At 40.6% G+C, this 20049-nt stretch overlaps 1 protein-coding gene across 1 annotated transcript; it reads left to right on the top strand.

The window, feature by feature from the left end:
- Positions 1–16761: 16761 nt before the first annotated feature.
- LOC147636684 (scarecrow-like protein 18) lies at positions 16762–19200 on the top strand. Its single transcript, XM_086800165.1, has 2 exons — positions 16762–16945; positions 17572–19200. The coding sequence occupies exons 1-2, from the start codon at positions 16901–16903 to the stop codon at positions 18934–18936; spliced, it is 1410 nt and encodes a 469-aa protein (XP_086656291.1). The 5' UTR covers positions 16762–16900; the 3' UTR covers positions 18937–19200.
- The last annotated feature ends 849 nt before the right edge of the window (positions 19201–20049 follow it).

The following is a 20049-nucleotide window of genomic DNA, read 5'->3' as shown; positions in this document are numbered from 1 at the left end:
CAAATTCATCTTTTCTCAATTATCATGGAAATTCATCTTTTAACTAAAATATCAATACCTATTTTTTTAATAAACTTGAAATCTTTCTTTTTCTCATTTTAATGAGTGCAATCCAATTATCATGGGAATTCCTCTTTTTCCTAAATTGAATCTATTAAAAAGGAATGACCTTTCTTTGGGGGGGAGAGAGAGAGAAATGCTTAAAAATCATTAAAATTAAGCATAAATGGAAATTTATGTGTTTCTTTATTACAGTACATTAAAACATTTCAATAATATTCAAAAGTCATTCAAATTAAAGCTTCTCAAGCTTGAGAGGGGTTGAGAAGAAAGAAACATTTAGAAATTATAGAAAAAAGACCATAATCCACTCTTTACCTCCTAAAATGCTTGATTCTTTAGTCACTGTAGAGGCCCCCAACCAATCAATTGGTTTGGTTTGTCGTAGGAGTCACCAAGAAAGATTGAAGAGAGAGAGAGAAGCTCCAATCTCTTCAATTTTGTAGAGGTTTTTAGAGGATAATAGAAATTAACCTTAGTTTTTAGAGTAATACCGGCATAGTTGAATTCACAAATAATAATACAAAGGAATGAGGGTTTATTTATAAGAGAGGGAGGCTACTAACTGAGTCCAACTTAGTTCTAGAATTTTCCAGCTTCAGTTTGGCTGGATTTGGACAAGTTTTGAACCAGTTTGGCTCCCTTTTTGATTTGGTTTGATTTAGGAGAGAGGAGAGATAAAAATATCCAATTATTTTTGAGTTTTAAACTCATCTAAGCATGTGAAATAGGCGCCTCCTTAAAAGTCTCCCTTTTCCTTACACATGTGTCAAAAATGCATGATTACTCCAAAATATCTCATTTTTTTAATTAATATACCATAATTTGTAACTAATAAACCTAGTACTTGGTCAACTCTTCATCTTATGTGGGCATTTACTCATTTTTGGGTATTTTCTTTTGTTCTTTGGATTTATCTTGTCCCAACACTTGGTTTAATCTTATTGGTCCATAGGAACCTTAATTGGACCATAATAAAAAAAAATAAAAAATCTGGACCCTTAGGCTAAGGTCTTCTGAATCAATTTTAATTAATTCCAATTGCACCTTGGAAAATCTATTTTGATTTTTTATTTCAGGGAAATATTTTTTTGATATTTGAAGAATTTATTTATCCAAAAATATCCCAATTTTGATTTACCACTCTCTAGAATTTTTTTATCTCACTAGGCAAAACAAGGAAAAATGATATTTTCTTGTATTCAGAAACATAGAATGATTACAAGGGATTGAAGTAGAGGCTTATTTGATATTCAGGCGCTGAGGAGGAATCTTACAGGTACTGCAGAAGGTTAAGCGTGAGCAATGCATGGAGAGTCCAATTCCTCCACTCACAAACACAAAGCTTAAAAAGCACTTTGAGTAGTGTGCAACATGCACTACAAGATGCAAAAAATAATATTGTAGAGCTAGAGAAAAGAGATAAAGAGAAAGAGGCTCGAGTTATGAAGCTACAAGAAGACACAATCTCTTGCATGAAGAGTACCCTCGTGGGAGCAAGAGAGCAAAAGAGGACAATCAATAACATTCAAAAACTCGTAGTTGGTGGTGGTGTTCACAAGTGAAGAATCCATGCAGCAAGGTTTGTTTTTTGTTCTTTGTCTATTATTGTTGCAAGTAATTTTGATTGAGGTATTTTTGGTTGTTGTGGTTGTTATAAGCAAAAGATTAAGGTATTTTTGGTAATCTTGACTGGTTTGTGACATGAACTTTTTGAAAGAAGCATGTGGTGATAATGTTCCTCAAGATTTTGGAGAAATACTACGTAGTTGTGTGAGGAGGCGTGACATTCTTTCCATCATTTGAGATCCATGCCACAAGAAGATACATTAGGTACTCGCAAATGAGATAATGGATGACATTACCAATCTTCTAAGCGTTGAGGAGGTTCAGAATGCATGCGATGAGGTAGGCATTAGCACAAAAGGATATCAAGCCCTCCATCAATTACTAAAAGATACACTCCGCAAACAAGGCATCACAAGGAATATTTTTCCTGCCCCCCAGAAAAATAAGATTAGCAAAGAGGAATGCAATGATGATGTGCAACGCAAAATTGGAGAATACTATTGCATCAATGATACATTAACCATTGGAGCTTGGGAAAAAAAGCGAGGCATAAATGGTAAGATCATGTATCCCTACAATGAGTTCAACAATATATTTGTTGATCTACAACGTCTTCAGAGAGCTATGATCTTATTCTATGGACTGCCTAAACAATGTAAGTAATTTTTTACATTCTTTGCAAGCTAATAGAAAAATCTTTTAAGTACTAAAACTTATCTACTTTTGTTTGTCATGCAAGGTGACAAGATAAGTTTTGTGTTGAAAGTGGATGAGTGTCAAATTGTGAAAGGTAAGAGGTTAGAACGAATGAGTATCACACTTATGAATGAGGCAATGGCATATGCAAAGAGTGAGATCAACATGACTGAGGAGATTAAGTTGCCTTTGGAAGGTTCTAATGAAAACCCAGACAATCATACGAGCAATAGGGAGAGGGTTTGCAAGTCAAGTTTTTCCTCTTTTAGTGTCCAATCTGAGAGAGATATATGGTGGCTTGGGGCGTTTGAAGTATCAAAGGAGACACATGAAGTGCTGGCTTGGATGTTTGATAGGATACCATGGATTACCAATGTCATTAAAGCACAGATTTAGGGAAAAAAATTAGAAGTGGAGGGTGAGGGCACTTATACAATATACTGGCATTTAGGAGGTGACTTGAAGACAATAAAGTGCCTTCTTGGGTGTCCACAAGGTGCTAACACCCCAAATCCTTGTCCATGGTGTATGAGAATGGTGAGAGAAAAGAAACAAAAGAAGGAAGGAAGGAAGAGGAAGCTAGAGAATCAAGATGATGAGAATGACATAGTGGATAATAATGCTAGCAATTGGGTTGGTGGTGTCTTGTGTTTGCTAACATGCTAGCTGAGCCAAACAGGCATTTGTGAGACCCCGAATGGAATCCTGTTATTCCATTCGAACTCAAGAATGTCCACTTTTGTACTTTGCATGCATTCATGCGTGTGATCGTCTGCTCAAGTGCCACGTGTTGATTACGCATTTACTATGCAAGGCAAAGAAAGACAACATGAAGCTCTTCAAAAAGTAGAGGAGCTACTAACTCAATTGGGTGCCATGGCGGTAATGTGCAAATTACTGCTAAAACAAGAAGACCTCTCGCATAAATCATGAAGTGGCCAAGCAGGTGTCTATGAGTGGATATAAGACAGACATTTTCTAGAGAGGTCAGAAAAAGTAAAGAACTCAAAGTCTTGGGACTTGTGAAAGGATTTGTGTAAATGTACAATGTTTGACTGCACCAATCCAAGCCTTGTAGTTCTACGTGAGAAGGTTTGGTCAGACTTCAATAAGATGGTTAAATTAATGACCAAAAGCAAGACGACTATAGAGGCCAAAAATTTCAAAAAGAGCTTCAAAATTTTACAAAAGCCATGGTAAATACATGGGGTGATACCAACATTACGCATTACATGGTAAAATTGAGTTTCTTTCTACTCATCAATTTGAAATGATTATGAATAGTAGCTTCTAAATTGGTCCTATTTTCTTATGCAACACATTTTGTATGCTCATGGTGCATACTTCATGAATGAATATGGTTCTCTTGACATGTGGAGCACCCAAGGAATGGAAAAATCTCACTACCGAGCTAGAGGAGTATATTTCAAAAACACCCGACATAGAGGAGGAAAGACTCGTATAAATTACCTCAAAGAAATGTTATTTTTCCTCTATAATGCAAAAACTTCTTGTGACTATAACCCTTGAGTGCATTTACATCTTCTCTAGTTTGGCACCAAGAGCATAACAGAGGAAGTATCCGATTTTGGAAGGCCAAAATCATGTACCGTATCCAAAGATATGAATAGCAGCACACTTCTCTATAAGCATGACCTTATGTGTATTGTAAGGGATAAAAGAATAGCCCGTATATCTAGATAGTGCCTTGAGTGTGAGAAGTGGAATTTGAGCATCACTAGAATATTTGCTGTGGTAGACAATAAATAATTTTTTGTCAATAGATGGGATGTAGTGTGCAAGAGTAGCATCTTGGCCAACTCTTGCACGTGCAGCACCTCCACGTCCAAGGAAACCATCAGCATCATTAAACTCAATCTGCATTAAACAAAGAATTTGGCTTTCACATAAATTCAGTTAATACCATAAACTCACTCAAGAATGAATAAATTACCTTCTGGTTCTCATCATCTTCCAACTTGGATGCATCCCAAAGGTTGATGGAGCCTTCTTCATTTCCTTGATCAAGGGCGGGCAAGGGCTCTCTTCCCATTTCAGTAATTCCCAACTCCTCTTGAAGACTTTGAAATTCTAGCTCTGTGGGAAGAGAAGATTCAGTCTCCTTAGATTTGTCAAAGCACAATGACATGGCTCTAGGGGATTCAATGAAGTTCTCTATCACCTCAGTGTCCAACTTCAAAAAATCCTCTACCCTTGGCAGCTTCACAACCATCTGCTATAATTGCGAGGCAATAATCCTCCCTTAAATTATAAAGCTTTTGTATGTGGGAGAGAAGGATAAAATTCTTGCCATTTATAAGAAAGGAGGGCAGCCCAAGGATGACGAAGTTTGATTTTATAGATGATCCCTCGTCAATAATAGTGGATGCCTTAAACTCTACCACATCAAACCTTGTGCTTGGAAGGCACTCCTCATCACCAGAAACTAGGTTCATAACCTTCATCAGATTCAATCTCTGTGACAAATAAAGCTTGTGAAACCTTTTGATCCTTCTGAACTTCCAGTTCATCCTTTGTGTAGTCCTCTTTGTCTGCATGAAGAAATAGATAACAAATCCAAAGTAGTACTCAAGAACCTTGCACCTTTTCTTGTGCTGCAGAGGGCAATTGTCAAGACAAGTCTTTATCCTCTTATCTTATAAATAGGCATCCCACCTTCCTAACATGCTCTTCTTTTCAAATGAGGATAGGGAAAAGCTAGACATGTGAACATATTGTGATGATACCTCATTTATAATTTCTATACTAACCAATTTACTATATGCCACCCACTCTTCCCCTAACATAGAGCTTGCCATGCCCTTAACAATATGTTCTAAGTTAAAGGGCACATTGAATATAGGCTCAACATCTGGAAGACGTTCATTGTGCCTAGCTCTCCTTAACAAATCGAATAGGTTTTCATTGGCACTAGGCTCATTTGTTACCTCTTCAAGTGTCTCTACATCTTCCAAAGGATCATAATAGTGAACTACCTGCTCCATGCTCGAATTGTTGGCCACGGTGCGAGGACAAAGAACTAACCAGAAGTGAAATTGCTAATCACATGGTGAGCTGAATTCCCACGGCGCGAGTGAAGGGGGACCGAAATAAAAAAAATGAAATTTAAACAAGGCACGACTATATATAGACATTATTAGGGCTGACGTCATCCATGTACGATGGAAGTGAAGGGCTGACGTCACCGAAGTGTGCCGATGTGCCATATGTAGGGCTGACATCATCATCGGAGAGCCACGTGTAGGGCTTACATCATCCTCGTAAAATGATGACATTGCACTCTATAAAAAGGAGAAAATACTCATTTTTTTTTCGGGTACCATTGACGGCGCAAGAATTATTTTCATTATTTTTGAACTTTTCTTTTTGCTCCGTGGACGGTTGCAGCATCAGCCCATTCCTGTCAATGGCGCGATTTTGAGGATTGTCTGTTGTCACCAGATTTTCTCTATCGCTTTGTGGACGGAATGTGGCGTCTTCCCCTGATTCCTTCGACGGTGCAAGATTCAGCTCTCGTGTAGGGTGAATTCTTTTATCGCTCCGCTTCTTCTCCCTGCCCGATTTTGTCGAGACGATGCGAATCTACTCTTCCGTTAGGCTTGAATTTGCCTTATCGCTCCGTGGATAGCGCTCCGGCTCGTCGCCCACCTCGTCGCCCAATTCCTTCGACGATGTGAATCCAACTCTTCTCGAAGGGTTGGATTTGCTTCATCGCTCCGTGGATTGATTCTTTCTGTCGACGGCGCGATTGACGTCATCATCTTAATTTATTTGTCACTATCGCTTCGTGGAAGTATGGCTCGTATGAAGCAAACTGTGAGGATGGTGTACCACCCTGATCCCTCTCTTTCTTCCAAAACAACAAGATTCATAGCCAGAGCCTCAAGCTGAAGCTAAGGCAACAACATCTAAGCAACCATTAGAGAAGAAACCAGTAAAGGGTAGAACTAATATATCTAAGTCAAGAACTTTCCTTTAGAACAAAAGAAATTGTTTGCTGAGCCTAAGGCAAGCACAAGAGTCTACACATCTTCTCATCCCTAGGGCACCGTTCCTGAGAATTGTAAGAACAGTAAGTGACAATATCAAAGGGCAAGGACATTATAGATGGCAGAGCAGTGCAGTGCAGTGGCATGTCTACAAGAAGCTTGTGAAGACTTCCTTATAGACTTTATGAACGATAGCTTCATATGTGCTGCCCATGCAAGAAGAGTCACTTTGATGGACAGAGACATGACACTTGTAAGCAGGGTGAGATACATGTTTGACAAGTTTCTTCATCACTTACCAACAATGAGGGATAAGAAAGCCTTTGAGGTCCTCACAATTCCCCTAGCATTGAAAAGGAAATCAAAGGCAGATAATATAAAAGTTGAAGAAGTCACTTCCCTTCCCAAGAAGAAAAGAAAGTTGGTTAGGAAATCTAAGCCAGATGACAAGAGTTCTGGAAAGGAGGAGGAGGTGAAGGAAAAGGAGAATATCTCACATGTGCATGATAGCTTAGAGACCCTTATGCAGTTGGAGAAGGCCAATTCTCAGAGGCTTGCCCAAGTACCAAGGCAGCTAATTTGCAATGTTGGCACAATGGAGAAAGACTACCTCTAGGGACATTTACATGTTTGTAGAGAAGGATAGGGAGATCAATGACAGTGTTTTTCTCATGTGTTTAAGGTATGAATACATTTTTCACATATGTTTATTTTCTTACATTATAATAATGTAAGAATATTTTTTATTTTGTTTATTTTTCCTTTATAAACTCTTTCAGGGAACTTATGAAGGAATTGCTTCCAAATCAAGTCAACGAAGCATTCATTTGTGATCCCTTAGTGTCGCCTGCATTGATTGATATGAAGAAGAAGACTTTCGAGCTGGCATCCTATTTCAAGCTAATGAAAAATAAGAATATTTGTTTTGTTGTTTTGTCATATGTAGAGAGGTTTGTCTCTAACTGATGATTCCTATGTGTTTACTATATAACATATGTGTAGAATATATAACATATGTGTAGAATTCTTTTAAGGATATTCGCTTTCTTAAATATTTCTTTTACTTTTTTTTAGTGGACACTGGAGTACTTGTGTTATCAATATTTTATGAATAGCTTGACTGGCATGCATGGGTAGAAGAAGTGTTTTTTTAATGAATAGTCTTACTGGCATGCATGGGCGATTTAAATTGTAAGTAGTTCTCCTTAATAGCTTGACTGGCATGCATGGGTAGAAGAAGTGTTATTTTTATGAATAGTCTTACTGGCATGCATGGGCAGATTAAATTGTAAGTAGTTCTCCTTAATAACTTGAATATTGATCTTCCTTCTAAGCTTCATGCTTTATTTTTTCTTATATTCAAATTTAATTTTTAATAGGGCATGTAAGAGAGCTTGCAGCTATTAAAGACGAATATCCGAATTTGAAAAAGGAGGCAGAGTATAAGTTTCTGAATCAGCTAGTGGCTTTACAAAAAAATTCTACCTCATTTGGATGGCATGCTATAGTCAATGTGTGGAAATCTCTTTTGTCTAAATATACCGAGATTGATAGCAGTGTAGGTTAAGTTAAAAACCCACTATTTTTGTAGTAAATCTTTACCTAATTTTTCAACTTATCTTTTATAGTTCCAAATTCTTAAATCTGAGAAATTTTCTTAATTTGACAAACTCTTGGATCTCACGAGTTTTGGATGTGGAGTGTTCGTGTGCAAGAGCAATCAATATTATTTTGAATAATTCAATTACTCCTAATGATCCACATTCTCCACCACCCCCAAGGCAAGCCTCTCCATCTAAGAAGAAGAAGAAAATGCATGTACATTCACCATTGAAGCATTTTATGTTTAAGCAAGGAACTCTACATAAAGAAACCAAGGGTGCTCCTCACAACAAGGCACTCATAAAGGAACCAAGGGTACTAAACCACGAAGTTCCTTAAAAGAAAAGTGGTCCTTAAGTGGGTGCCAAGAAGGGTGTTAGCAAGAAAGCTAAGAAAAAACTCAAGTTTGCTGTAAGAATAACCAAAAACAGTCAAAGGAAATGGACATGGAGACAAAGGAGGCCACAAAACCAGAGGAGACAAAGGGGGACATGGAGACAAAACCAGAGGAGATGGAGACAAAATAGAAAGCTTCATTCTCCTCCCTATTTATCATTATAAATATTTGTAAATTTTCTTCTAATTTAATAATCTTTTTTGTAAAGATTGAGAAATTCTCTTCTCAGTTTATCATGTTTTTTACTCAAAGCACATTTGTACTTAAATTTTTCAAGGTAGGAACATGAGTTTGTAATGGGCTGGCTATGGTTTTGAGATATTGTGCCATAATTGCCTTCAAATGTCATCTCGTGACTCGAGTACGTCTTTAAAAGGAAAATATTAGAACTCTTAAAGGGCTTCATAAAAAGAGCTCCAAATATTGTAATTCTAAAAGAACAACATAAAAAATTACAAAGGCACAACAATCACAAGACAAAACTTTTCATTGATGAATTACATACGTAAATTTACAAAATTGGTTTGAGTGCAGTCCAAGACTCGAAGGTAAATATTATAATTCTAAACATACTTCATAAAAAAACTCAAAAGCTCTCTTATTAAGTCATGCTTATACAATCATATTCTCAATCAGCATCATCTACCAAGGTCTTCGACTCCATTCGCATTCGAATCTTTCTATTCTTCACCTTAAACTGTACCCCACTTGTATCCTCACTTTCCATGATATTGAGGTGCTCCCTAATAATTAGGAGGCTCCAATGCCTGCTTGCACTTACAATTTTTACCACACCATCGGGCAACCTAACGCATATGTCTAGAAGCAAAACAACTTGTTCATCCACTTGCAATGAGACCCAAGTACTATTTTTCTTCATCCACCGTTCGTAATAAAAGCGAATGTATAAGGTAGCACGAGCTTTAAGATACCAAAATGTAACACTGGACTCTACTATTTTGTACTTGAATGTATCATCCTTATGCTGCCCCTCTACAATGTTCCACTGCTCTCCAAGCAAGGAAGCCATGTCATCACCTAGTACTTTCTTGCACACAAACATGACACAAACATGGTAAGTGTTTGTGAGAAAGTAAACTGATTGAATATCTTAGTAAAAAGATGAATTGGCCATACCCAATTGAGACCCACAGATCGAGACGGCTTTGCAAACTTCAAAGATCCTTGTATGTCACAAAGCATCTTTGATTTCATGACCATAACCGTCCAAGCATCATGAGTTGGCCATTCAACAGAAGAGAGGAGAGGAGATGTGATGATCTCTAGCTTACCAAACCCACCGTCATGCATTGGCACCACATAGCCGGTGTAAAAGAAGATCTTTTCCTTAAGAAGGTCTACACTGGTTTTACAAGAAAACAGTGCCTCACCAATGTCTGCATCATGGAGTGCTTGAAATATTCCGGTAAGGCTTAGTAATGGTTGCTCCTCTGCCAAGTTGGCAGGAAAAATATCTGCAACCCAAAAATAAGATCATTAAACATGAAAGATATAGCTATCGTAATATCACATGCCTCCTTCCTTCCCTATGATACTTACAATTGCATGGGAATCGAGTTTGTTTACGAAGATGTATGTCTCGTGCTGTGTACACATGTTGTACAATGGCCACCAGGTCTCCATTGCTTGATTTTTTGAATCCCTCTAAATGACCCTTCCAATGAAGCTCCATCACATCTCGTCGTCGAAATCGGTGCGAACCAATAGCAATAGACTGCATGAAAACCCAAGCACCCTTGCGAAATGCCTCTCTCACCCAAGCACCATCATCGTCTCTCTTGTTGTACAGTGAGATCTCCTCAATCTCATCTTTTGGTCTTCTTCGTGGTGCAGCCATATCAATTGTGAAGCTATAGTAGTGAGATTAGGGTTGGGCGAATGAGATAGAGAAAGAAAATGCAAAGATGCTATGCAGATTAGGGTTTTGGGCTTGATGGATATTGAAGAGATGGACGAAGAAGGGAGGAAGGTTAACGAGAGTTTAATTTGGATGTTCAAGAGGGAAAGCGGACTTGAAAATGAAAATTTTGACTATAATGAAATTTGAGATGGGTTTTTTAGGGAGAAAAGTGACATTTGGGGGAATCTCAAAAAATTTAAAATTTTAAGGGTTTTTTGAGCCACGAGAATGGTGGGACCATACCTACCCTAAACCCCCTACTTTTTGAAAGGGACAAGTGTAATCATTAGTGCTAAAAGCCTAGTCCCCCTCCCTACACCTAGTCTCCCTCTCCCTATATTCAAAGAAGACCAAATATGCACAATCCTCTATTCCTATTGGTCCGTTGTTGCTAATTACTCTCATTAGCAAAAGGCCCAAAATATGTTCAAATCCCCCTAATGTATAGTCGAGTTCACACTATGGACCGGAGAGTACTTTCCCTTATAGTATGTACTCTTATCTTTTAGTTATATGGTTGTAGAGAAGAGTAGAAGATAGAAGAAAATTCAGCCATCCATCTCTCTTGTGTGTCTTGCTCTCTCTCTTGTGTGTGTGTGTGTTTGCTTGCAAGGAACTCAAGCTCTCCCTCTTCCTCGCATTCTCTTTATTCTCAAGATTCCATATAGATGGCTTGGAGCACAAGCAGAAGAAGTAGAACCAGAGAGTCGAAAGGCCAAATCTATTATGATGATGCCATCTCTCTAGAATATTCAGAGCCACATGCTTTTGCTGCAAAAATTGATGTTTTATCATGCGAAGGGCAAATATTAGATTTCCAGAAGCCAGAGAGATAGAAGCGAAACATAAAAGACCAGAAGAGAAAACAAGCCTAGGACATGCCATAATGAGGAGACACAAAAGAGAGTATAAGCCCAGATACAACACCAAAACAAAGATTGAATTTGCATATGGAGGCATTAATGATTTAGCTAAATCGACTAAGGAAGGGTGGAAAAGGAAATAACCGATTCTAGATCTACAAGGGTTCGAGAAAATATATTCTTTTAGTCCAAGGGGCAGAAGAAGGGTTCAATTGTTGTGCTGTCCACCCGATGTGCCAAGTGTTGGTAGGAGAACATGCCTCACAAGTCTCACCGCCAACGAGTGCCAACATCAGGAGTTGAAGCCGAGAATCTTGATCGTAACCACTTTTACAATGCGTAGTAGGGAGAGATAGAAAAAAGAGATACTAGGCGAGAAGGCATGGGTGTGATAACAGGAGGAAGAAGCAACCTTGTAAGTTCGCCATCTGGAGATTTCTAAAAAATACATGTACTCATGTATTTATGTTACTCTGATAGCTTTCAGCCATGCATGTATTGTCTGGAATGCAAGGCAATGGTCAATTCTGGTGTATGTCATGTTGTGTCGATGAAGTATGGTTATGCTCACTTAGCTAAGTATGTGTGCATGCTTTTGCAAGTAGTGGAGGCAGAATGCACTCTGGTTGTCTGGATTAACTTCTAGAACTCTCCTTGAAATGCAGTTAGTGTAGGCAACTTCTGCCCCTTTATCTTATTGGGTAGAGGCGGATAGCTTGGCTAGGTGATGCTAGCTATGTGGTCCAGAACCACTGAAATGTTGAGTCATGACCAGAGGGCGCCATCACTTCTCGCATGATGTCCATAGACATTTCAAAGGGAGGTATGAAGAGCGATATATAAGAGCAACCCCTAGGTAGGTGTAAAAGTAACAAGTTGTTATAAGTCGAAATTAGAAAAGAAAGGGGTAATTTTATTTGTTGATGCAAAAGGTTGTAAAAAGCACCATGTTCGAGATGCGAAAACAAGATAAGTTCGGCTTTTGCTAAAACAAAATAAAAAGCACAGCATTGCCTCCAAGCAGTTTTCAGCCTTACCTTTGTAAAAAGGCAATTGTTGTAGATGGGCGCCCGTACGGCATACTCCAGGCCAAGCAGCTTTGAAAAGGTGCTCTGGAGTCTTCACGCCACAGCCTCCAAGGAGTATCAGCTGTAAAAGGTTAATCCTTGACCTTGGTTTCAGCTGCAACTTGCATTGTTGGAGTTCGGCCAGAGAATACAAATTCAAAAAGGCTCGAATGTCGCCTTCCACGCTCAGGCCAACGTGGACAACGGCGGACAATGTGGATGACAGCAGGCAGGAATAATCAGCATATCTGGCAAAGTAGCACACTGTGCCCGAAACATTAACTCCGGTTTTTAATTCATAGGTTAACTGTTTTATAGCTAAAGTTTCAATCTTTAATTGATTTTTGTCAATGACTAAAGGACGGTTTTTTCAATCCAGCGCATACAAGCAACCAGCAACCAGTTAGGATCTTAGGTATACCCATGGGGTTCAGAGTTTCCCTTAAGAAAAAATGGCAATGGATCATGCAAAAAATAGAGATCAAGTTAAAAAAATGGCAGAATAGGCAACTTAACATGGCAGGGAGGAAGATGGTGCTGAACCATTTTATTATCCCCACAATTATCTACTTCCTGAGCTGTTGGAGACCTCCTGAAGAAGATTTGAAAAGCTTCATCTCCTGTTGCAGGAACTTTCTCTGGGGAGGAGACCCGTGGGTGAAGAAAGTGGCCAAAGTAAAATGGGAATTCTGCTGCCTTCCCACTGAGCTTGGAGGGCTGGGTATCCTGGACATTGAAAATATGGCTGACAGAATGGCAGCCAAATGGATTCTGAGAGGCTTAATGTCCCCGGATGAGAATTGGGCTTGGCTTCTTAATAGGAAAAACCATCTGTTTGCTCTTAAAGGTCATTACAGATGGAAACAGCTCCCTTTTCTAACCATTTTGGGAAGCAAGTATCAGATAACCCCTAAAGGATCAGAGCTATTGATCTCTCTATGGAAGGCTTGGTTTAAAGTAAAAGCCCAGCTGATGCCATCCCCAGACTACAAGGACACGCTGGGCATCCACCCCATCGATTCCATCTGGTGGCCTGCTCTTGACTTGCCTCAAGTTGATACTCAAGATGTGGAAGAGGCACTGAAGCTTCATTTAGGTGGCATTAAGACATGGAGTAACCTTTGGGACTGGGATAAGAAAACATGGCTATCAAGGGCTGATCTCATTGCTAAGTACAACCTCTCAGATTCTCAACTAGACATTATTGGCAAAAGGCTGATGCTATGGCATCGAGAAGACTGGTGGTTAATGACAATTGAAGACCCCCCTAAGCTGAAGGCTTTCCAGTGGATTAACCAAACAAGCATCTGGCCTATTCCTCCCAGGTGGAATACCCCTCCAATCCATTGTATTCTAAATCAAAGATGGAATATCCTCAAAGATAGGAGCCAGTGGTATTTCCTCTTCAAATCACTTTGGGGCATACATGTGGAACCTAAGAAAGCTTGTCTTGCTTGGCTTATCATGTACAGGGCCATTTGGACACAGAAAAAAGCTCTAGTCTTTGGCAAGGGAAATGGATCATGTGCCAGATGCCTCAAAGAAGAAGATGATGTTCACATTTTTCTACTGTGCCCTAACATAGAACCAATGGTAAAGAAACTCAATGAGTATGTGGCCAGTTGGGGGAAAACTTGCTTATCCTGGAAGCATCTGCTCATTGGGGAAACCATTGGCTGCTCTACTGAACTATGGACAGTTTTAAGAACAGAGATCCTCTGGTTCTTCTGGATTGAAAGACTAGCGGCCCTACACAACAGTGATACCCGCAATACCTCCTCCCTCAAAAGTCTCCTTATTATTGCAGGGGAGAGGTTCTACTTGAGGAAGATCACTGACATTGAGGCCAAAATTTCAAAACTGGTAGGCCCTATTGGAAGCACTCCTAAGAATGTCTCAGATAAGGTCAAGATTCTTCAGCTTCAAGAGAAGAGAGAATATCTTATAAACGTGGATCTAAGCTATGTGCTGAAGCTCCAATACCTGTAGATTCTAGGATAGAGACCCAGAGGATCATTGCTCTTTGCTGATTGCCTAGGATAGTGAGTAATCTCGGCCTGTAATTGGCTTTGTGATGCCAGCTTTTGTAACTTGTCTCGTTTTTCTTCAATATTAAAAATGCCTTTATTGAAAAAAAAACTTCAGAGGTAAAGCCTTTCTTCACCACAGGCTTTCCTCCCATAGGGTTTTCAATTAGTGCTAGGAAGATGTCCACTTGTTGGTTGTTTCTATTTTAAGTACCACCTTTGGGTCTTGGGCCCATTTTTTTTTAGGATGATGAGAGATTGGGACTTGATATGTGACCTTCTCAATAGAGACCGGGAGTACTAGTGATGATGTAAAAAGATCTTTTTGTAAAAGGGTGGTTGTTTATAATTATTTAACTATTTTTGTTCCAAAAAATGACGGGTTTTTCACGATTATTGCTAGTGGTAAATAGTTAAATATTGTCTACATTTTCGGCCATGGCCCACCTCCAGAGAAGGATGCAGCCCCCTGCTCATATGCTGAGTCGCGGATGAAATTTAAATTTGCTACCTTGCCTTTGGTACTATGGCTTTCATGTGGTACTATGGCTTTCCATGCTAAATCTAGTTGTTTTGCTAGTAATTTAACTTAAAGTTAGTGAAATTCAACCCTTAATTGTAACGGCATGATAATTTTGTAGTTGGTTTTTTCAAAATCTCACTACATGTAAACGCCATTTTTGTCGAGCCTTGATTGGAGCCTTCAAATTAGCATCCTACTTGGTGGGGTGGGGGAATTTTCACAAGGTTTTAATGGTCATACCTACAAATTTCCTAGAGTATACTGCGCTTTTGTTGAGACAAACGTTATATCTGGACCTTTAAATTCCTTGAAAATTTGAGATTGAAGCAGTGTTCGGGAAATACATTTTATTGAGCGGGATTGAAAACCTTCTCATCGTAATCTGAAGAGGAAATTGACCATTTTGAGAAGGCATTTCTTTATAAATTTTGCAAAATATAACTAAAAGTTGGAAATTTTGAAGAGGTTTTGTCTCCTTCTCCCACAAATTTGAGCAAGTTCTACACAAATTTGAACAAGTTCTAGGCCAAGTCGAACCTATTTTTTCGAGTACCCTGGGTTGAAGGTTTAATTTTCACAAGGTTTTTAATGGTCAGACGTACAACTTTCCTAGAATCTACTACGCTTCCGTGATACCTTTTTTTTTAGGAAGACTATGGGGAAGAAGTGTGAGGCAGTGCTCACATAACCCGATTCGTAGTGTAATTTTTCGAGCTGAAATTTAGAAATCTCGGTTAGAATTCTACATTGCCTTTAATTTTAAGAGATAAAATTCGTATATTTTAGTTATAAATCCTAACATTTATATGATTTTTTTAAGTGATTTTCAAGTCTAAATCCCGGTGTTAAGTCTATATATTGCCTTTAATTTTAAGGGTTGAAAAAAACAAATTTTAGTGATTTTCAAGTCTAAAATTCTCTAAATCCCCGTGTTAAGTCTTGAAAAAAAACAATTTTTTGTGCGAGGCGCGGCGAGTTAAATGCTTGGGCTGGATGTCGAAAATTCTATTACGTCAAGGATAGAATAATACATGGAATAACAGACGGGTAAATTTCTCTCGGTAGATAGGGTCGCTATCACAACAAAGAAGGATACGACTACTTAGCAGAGAAGTGCACGTTTTTACTGTGGCGAAGTGTGGCCCGCACAAATGATAGAGCCATGATTCGGCGCAAGCGGCAACTATGTGGCATGTGGCGTGCCACGGATGCGGTGGTGGCCCCCGCTGTTGTTGGGCTTCTGCTCACACAGTCATACATCCATCCAGAGTCACCTCTACGTGCACGCTAGGATCAATGACGATAGAGTCAACGTGGCACAGTGGTAGAAGGCCAAGTAGGCCGACGTGTAGCCTCCAGCGAAGCAGATTCCGGCTCTTTTTGCTGCTTAATATGCCCTTTGGGATTCGGGAAGTAGATGTAGTGTGCGAACTCAAAAATCTCCCGACGGGACGCAGAAACACCCGGACTTTGTTGAAGGCATCTTGCGCGAAGCAGAGATTCTTCTCTCGTCAGCTAAATGACCCTTTTTTTCTAGTAAGCCTTCTTCTCTATACCCCCTATGCTCTCTTGCATGTTGTTTCTTTTCTTTTACAAGTCGTCCACATTGTTTATGCTGGTCGCAGTGTCATTCCAATTTGCCCTCTACCTCTGCGTTCTTTTCCTTGCCGCTCATAGCAAGTCACGATTCACATCTCGGGCCCGCAGCCCGCTACTATTTATTAGACCAGCCTTCCGTGATCTATCAATAAGTAGCCAGATCCAGCCCTCTCGATCATTCCTGGTTCCATTTGATGTGTCCCAAAGTACGCTTGGATATGGATGCCTAAAGGCCTTTAAGTTGCTTTAACCAAATTACTGACCAGTTCAAAATCAGTACTTTACCCTCACGGCCCAGGGTCACTGTAACTGTTAGCTTGACACATTCATACTTTCTCCTATTCTTCTTGTCTTTCTGTCTGCACAAGTCCATCAATCAACTTGTCAAGTGAGAGAGGGGAGGGGGGTGCGGAGGGAGGTGGCACGGTTGCAGAATTGCATCAGTTTTGAAGCATGGGTGAAAGAGTCCAGAGAGCAAAGGGTGGTGACAATATCGAGGAGAAGATAGGAGACTCAAGAAAGAGAATTTTTGAAGAGTTTCTTTCAGTACTTTCCTGCAAAAAGTAATGCGGTGTTTGTGCGCCTGTGAGAGGCTGAGACTGAGCAGTCAAGTAAGTCTTGAGAGCCTTTGCGTCTGTCTCCCTCTCTCTCTCTCTCTCCTTCCCCCCTCTCCCTCTCTCTCTTAGCTTAGGGTTCGGCAATTGGCACAGAAATCTGAAGCTTTCCTCGAAATGACCCCCCTCATTGCCCTTGAGGCTTGCAGCCTGCAGGCTTGCACTATACTTGTTCAAGTCGCCCCTTAAAAGCTTGAAAGAACTCTCAGAATAGAGAATAGCCCACTTTCTAAAGCGTGTCCAGAGAATATAATACAGATAGATGGAGTTCCCCATTGCTGATGTGGCTTGTGTAATTTTGAATTGATTTGGAAAGTCGAGTAGACAACTATGCCTCTTGTGCTCCCAATAGAAAATGAACTATCACCTGCTCAAGCGTCCTAGTTCAAGAGGTTACGTCAAAGGAATCTGCAAGAACGCATTCAATGAGCATTTTTCCTCATACGGTCAGGCACGCGCGCGCGCGCGCGCGCGCACACACACACACACGAGTCTTAACAGCTCTTCTATATTCATGAAATCATTCCCAGATTCTCCCGCTTTCTTCCAAGTTCCCTGCTCACCTCACCGCATTAGAAGCTCATGAAAGTTTAACCTTGTCTGTTCATGTCCTCTTGCTGCAGAGCGAGAGCAATTTCTACAACTTCAAACGTGTCTACAGCGTCAAGAAGCTGGTTGGGATGCAGTGCTCCGCCATCGCTGCCGACCTTTGCTTGATCCACTGCTATTCCTACAACACTCTCCAGCTTCCGCACGTGGGCCTCCATGAGATGCGAGATTCTTTAGATACGCAGAGATCCGAATCGCCGGAGGATGGAGGCGGGGAGTTTGCTAACTGCACCGGCAACTCAGTTTCCGACACCGAATTCTCATCTCTTGCGGTCAGATATAACCCAAGTCCGCGTGACGGCCTGCTGGAGTGCGCAAGAGCCCTTTCGCAGGGCGACTGGGAACGATCTGCGAGGATGATCGATTTCCTATCTCGGAGATTTTCGGAGCAAGGGGATCGAGATTCTGGCGAACGCGTGTTGGTGCAGTTCTTGGAAGTCTTGGCTGCGAAGCTGTCGAGGGCTGTCGGAGGGAGGGGAGCAACGTCGACTGCGGAAAACTTTCCGCCGACGGGGCCAGAAGAGATGCAGGCGGCGTATTTGACTCTCAATCAGGTGACGCCGTTTGTGAGGTTCGTTCACTTAACGGCGAATCAAGCGGTCTTGGAGGCTGTGGAGGGATGTATGGAGGTGCACATAGTTGATTTTGAGATCATGCAGGGGGTGCAATGGCCGCCGTTGATGCAGGCTCTGTCGGAAAGGACAGAGGGGCCGCCGTCATTATTGAGGATTTCCGGAGTCGGAACGGATGTCGAACTGCTGCAGCACACGGGCGCCCGCCTGTCGACATTTGCGGGCTCTCTCCGCCTTCCGTTCGAGTTCAATGCAGTGATTAACCTAAGCTCGTTAAGCATCAAGCCACGAGAAGCTCTTGCCGTCAATTGTGTTCTCCATTTGCCCACCACCACCCTCGACATCCAACAGCTTACATCTCTTTTCGCCATGGTCCAGTCACTGCATCCAAGGGTCATCACTCTCGCAGAGCGCGAGGCCAGCTTCAATCAAACATCAAATTTCATGAACAAATTTGCCGACAGTCTAAGCCATTACTCAGCTCTCTTCGACTCTCTCGAAGCTACCCTCCCCCCCTCGAGCGCTGAGCGCATCAGTGTAGAAAACACCTTGTTGAGGCAGGAGATTATGAGTATCTTAACACCGGATCAAGACCAACTGAGCCACTCTAATTATCCGAAATGGAGAGACCTCTTTGCCTCGCATGGTGTGATCCCTGTCCCCCTCAGCACCTTCGCCGTAGCCCAAGCTAAGCTTCTGCTAAGGCTCCACTACCCTTCCGAGGGTTATCAGCTTCACCAGGACAACAATTGCCTTTTCTTGGGGTGGCAAGACACCCCTCTTTTTGCAGTTTCTGCATGGAGTTAACAAATCAACTTCCCCTCTTAGGTTACACCTTTTAATCCAGTTCATTCCACTTGTTTAGTATTAATGCCAGGCTCGTTCATTGGGCATGCTCTGTAATGTAAGCGAACTGTTTAGAACCCCAATTCCAATGCATCTGTTCAAAAAAAAAAATCCTTCTTACGGCAAGTCATGTTATACAAGGTAACCCGAGCATTTCGCCGAGGCTAAGATGGTTAATTTTCATGGTTAATGAATTGTAATGCAAGCATTGTCCAATTGGTCAAACATGCGTTGCTGGGTGTAGTAGTACCGTGTCCGATGAGAAAATTTAATTAGAAAAATTGTTAGGAGAAACGTTGAAATACATGGCCAGACCAGTTTGCGTGCATGTGATCTTTTTAAAATTTTGGTGTTTTTTTTGTTTTTTGTTTTTTTTTTGCTGATAGTGGTGTGGACCACCGGGACCTGTGGGAAATGTGGGGCCAATTTTCTGACATGGAAGATCTCGTAGATTCTTTGCTACGGAAGCGATGTATGACGCCACGGCCACGCACGATCTCCTCATCCTCATCATTCATTTCTCTCTTTTGAAGCTTCAAAATTCCGCCGTCGGTGTTCCTTTAGCCAGCTGATCATTTGCTGCAGGCACGTCAGTGACGTCACACAAATATGGATTAAAAAATAGATAAGTAAATTCAAATATAAACACCACTTGGAAGTTGGCAAAGTTTGTATGATTAAATTTTCGTGCAATAAATAAATATATATATATATTAGTATAAAAATATCTATATACAATGAATTATACATTACATATTGAAAGATTAAATCACACGCTTTACATTTTGACGTGGCGTAGCGACACATGCACAGCTATAGCGGCTTCTAGCTTGCCTGCTACTATCAACGACGATTGATTTGTACCGCTAGCTAATCACGATTTACCTTTTACGTTAAGAAAATCTTTCACTAGTAAGTACTGAGTACCTGTCACCCACCCTCGCTATAATTTAAGAAGGTCAGGTTAAACCTTACCGTTTGCGAAATTAATGTTTCGAAACTCGTCCCTTCCCTATTGGATGACCGCTGCTTTTCTTGCCATGGATGATGGAAGAGCTTCAATAATGGCAGACG

The sequence above is a fragment of the Cibotium barometz genome, chromosome 7 (assembly GCF_041138505.1).
Source record: "Cibotium barometz isolate CiBa-2024 chromosome 7, ASM4113850v1, whole genome shotgun sequence".
Lineage (NCBI taxonomy): Eukaryota > Viridiplantae > Streptophyta > Polypodiopsida > Cyatheales > Cibotiaceae > Cibotium > Cibotium barometz.
Note: the sequence above shows the minus strand (reverse complement) of the source record. Positions and strands in the feature narration are given on the sequence as shown.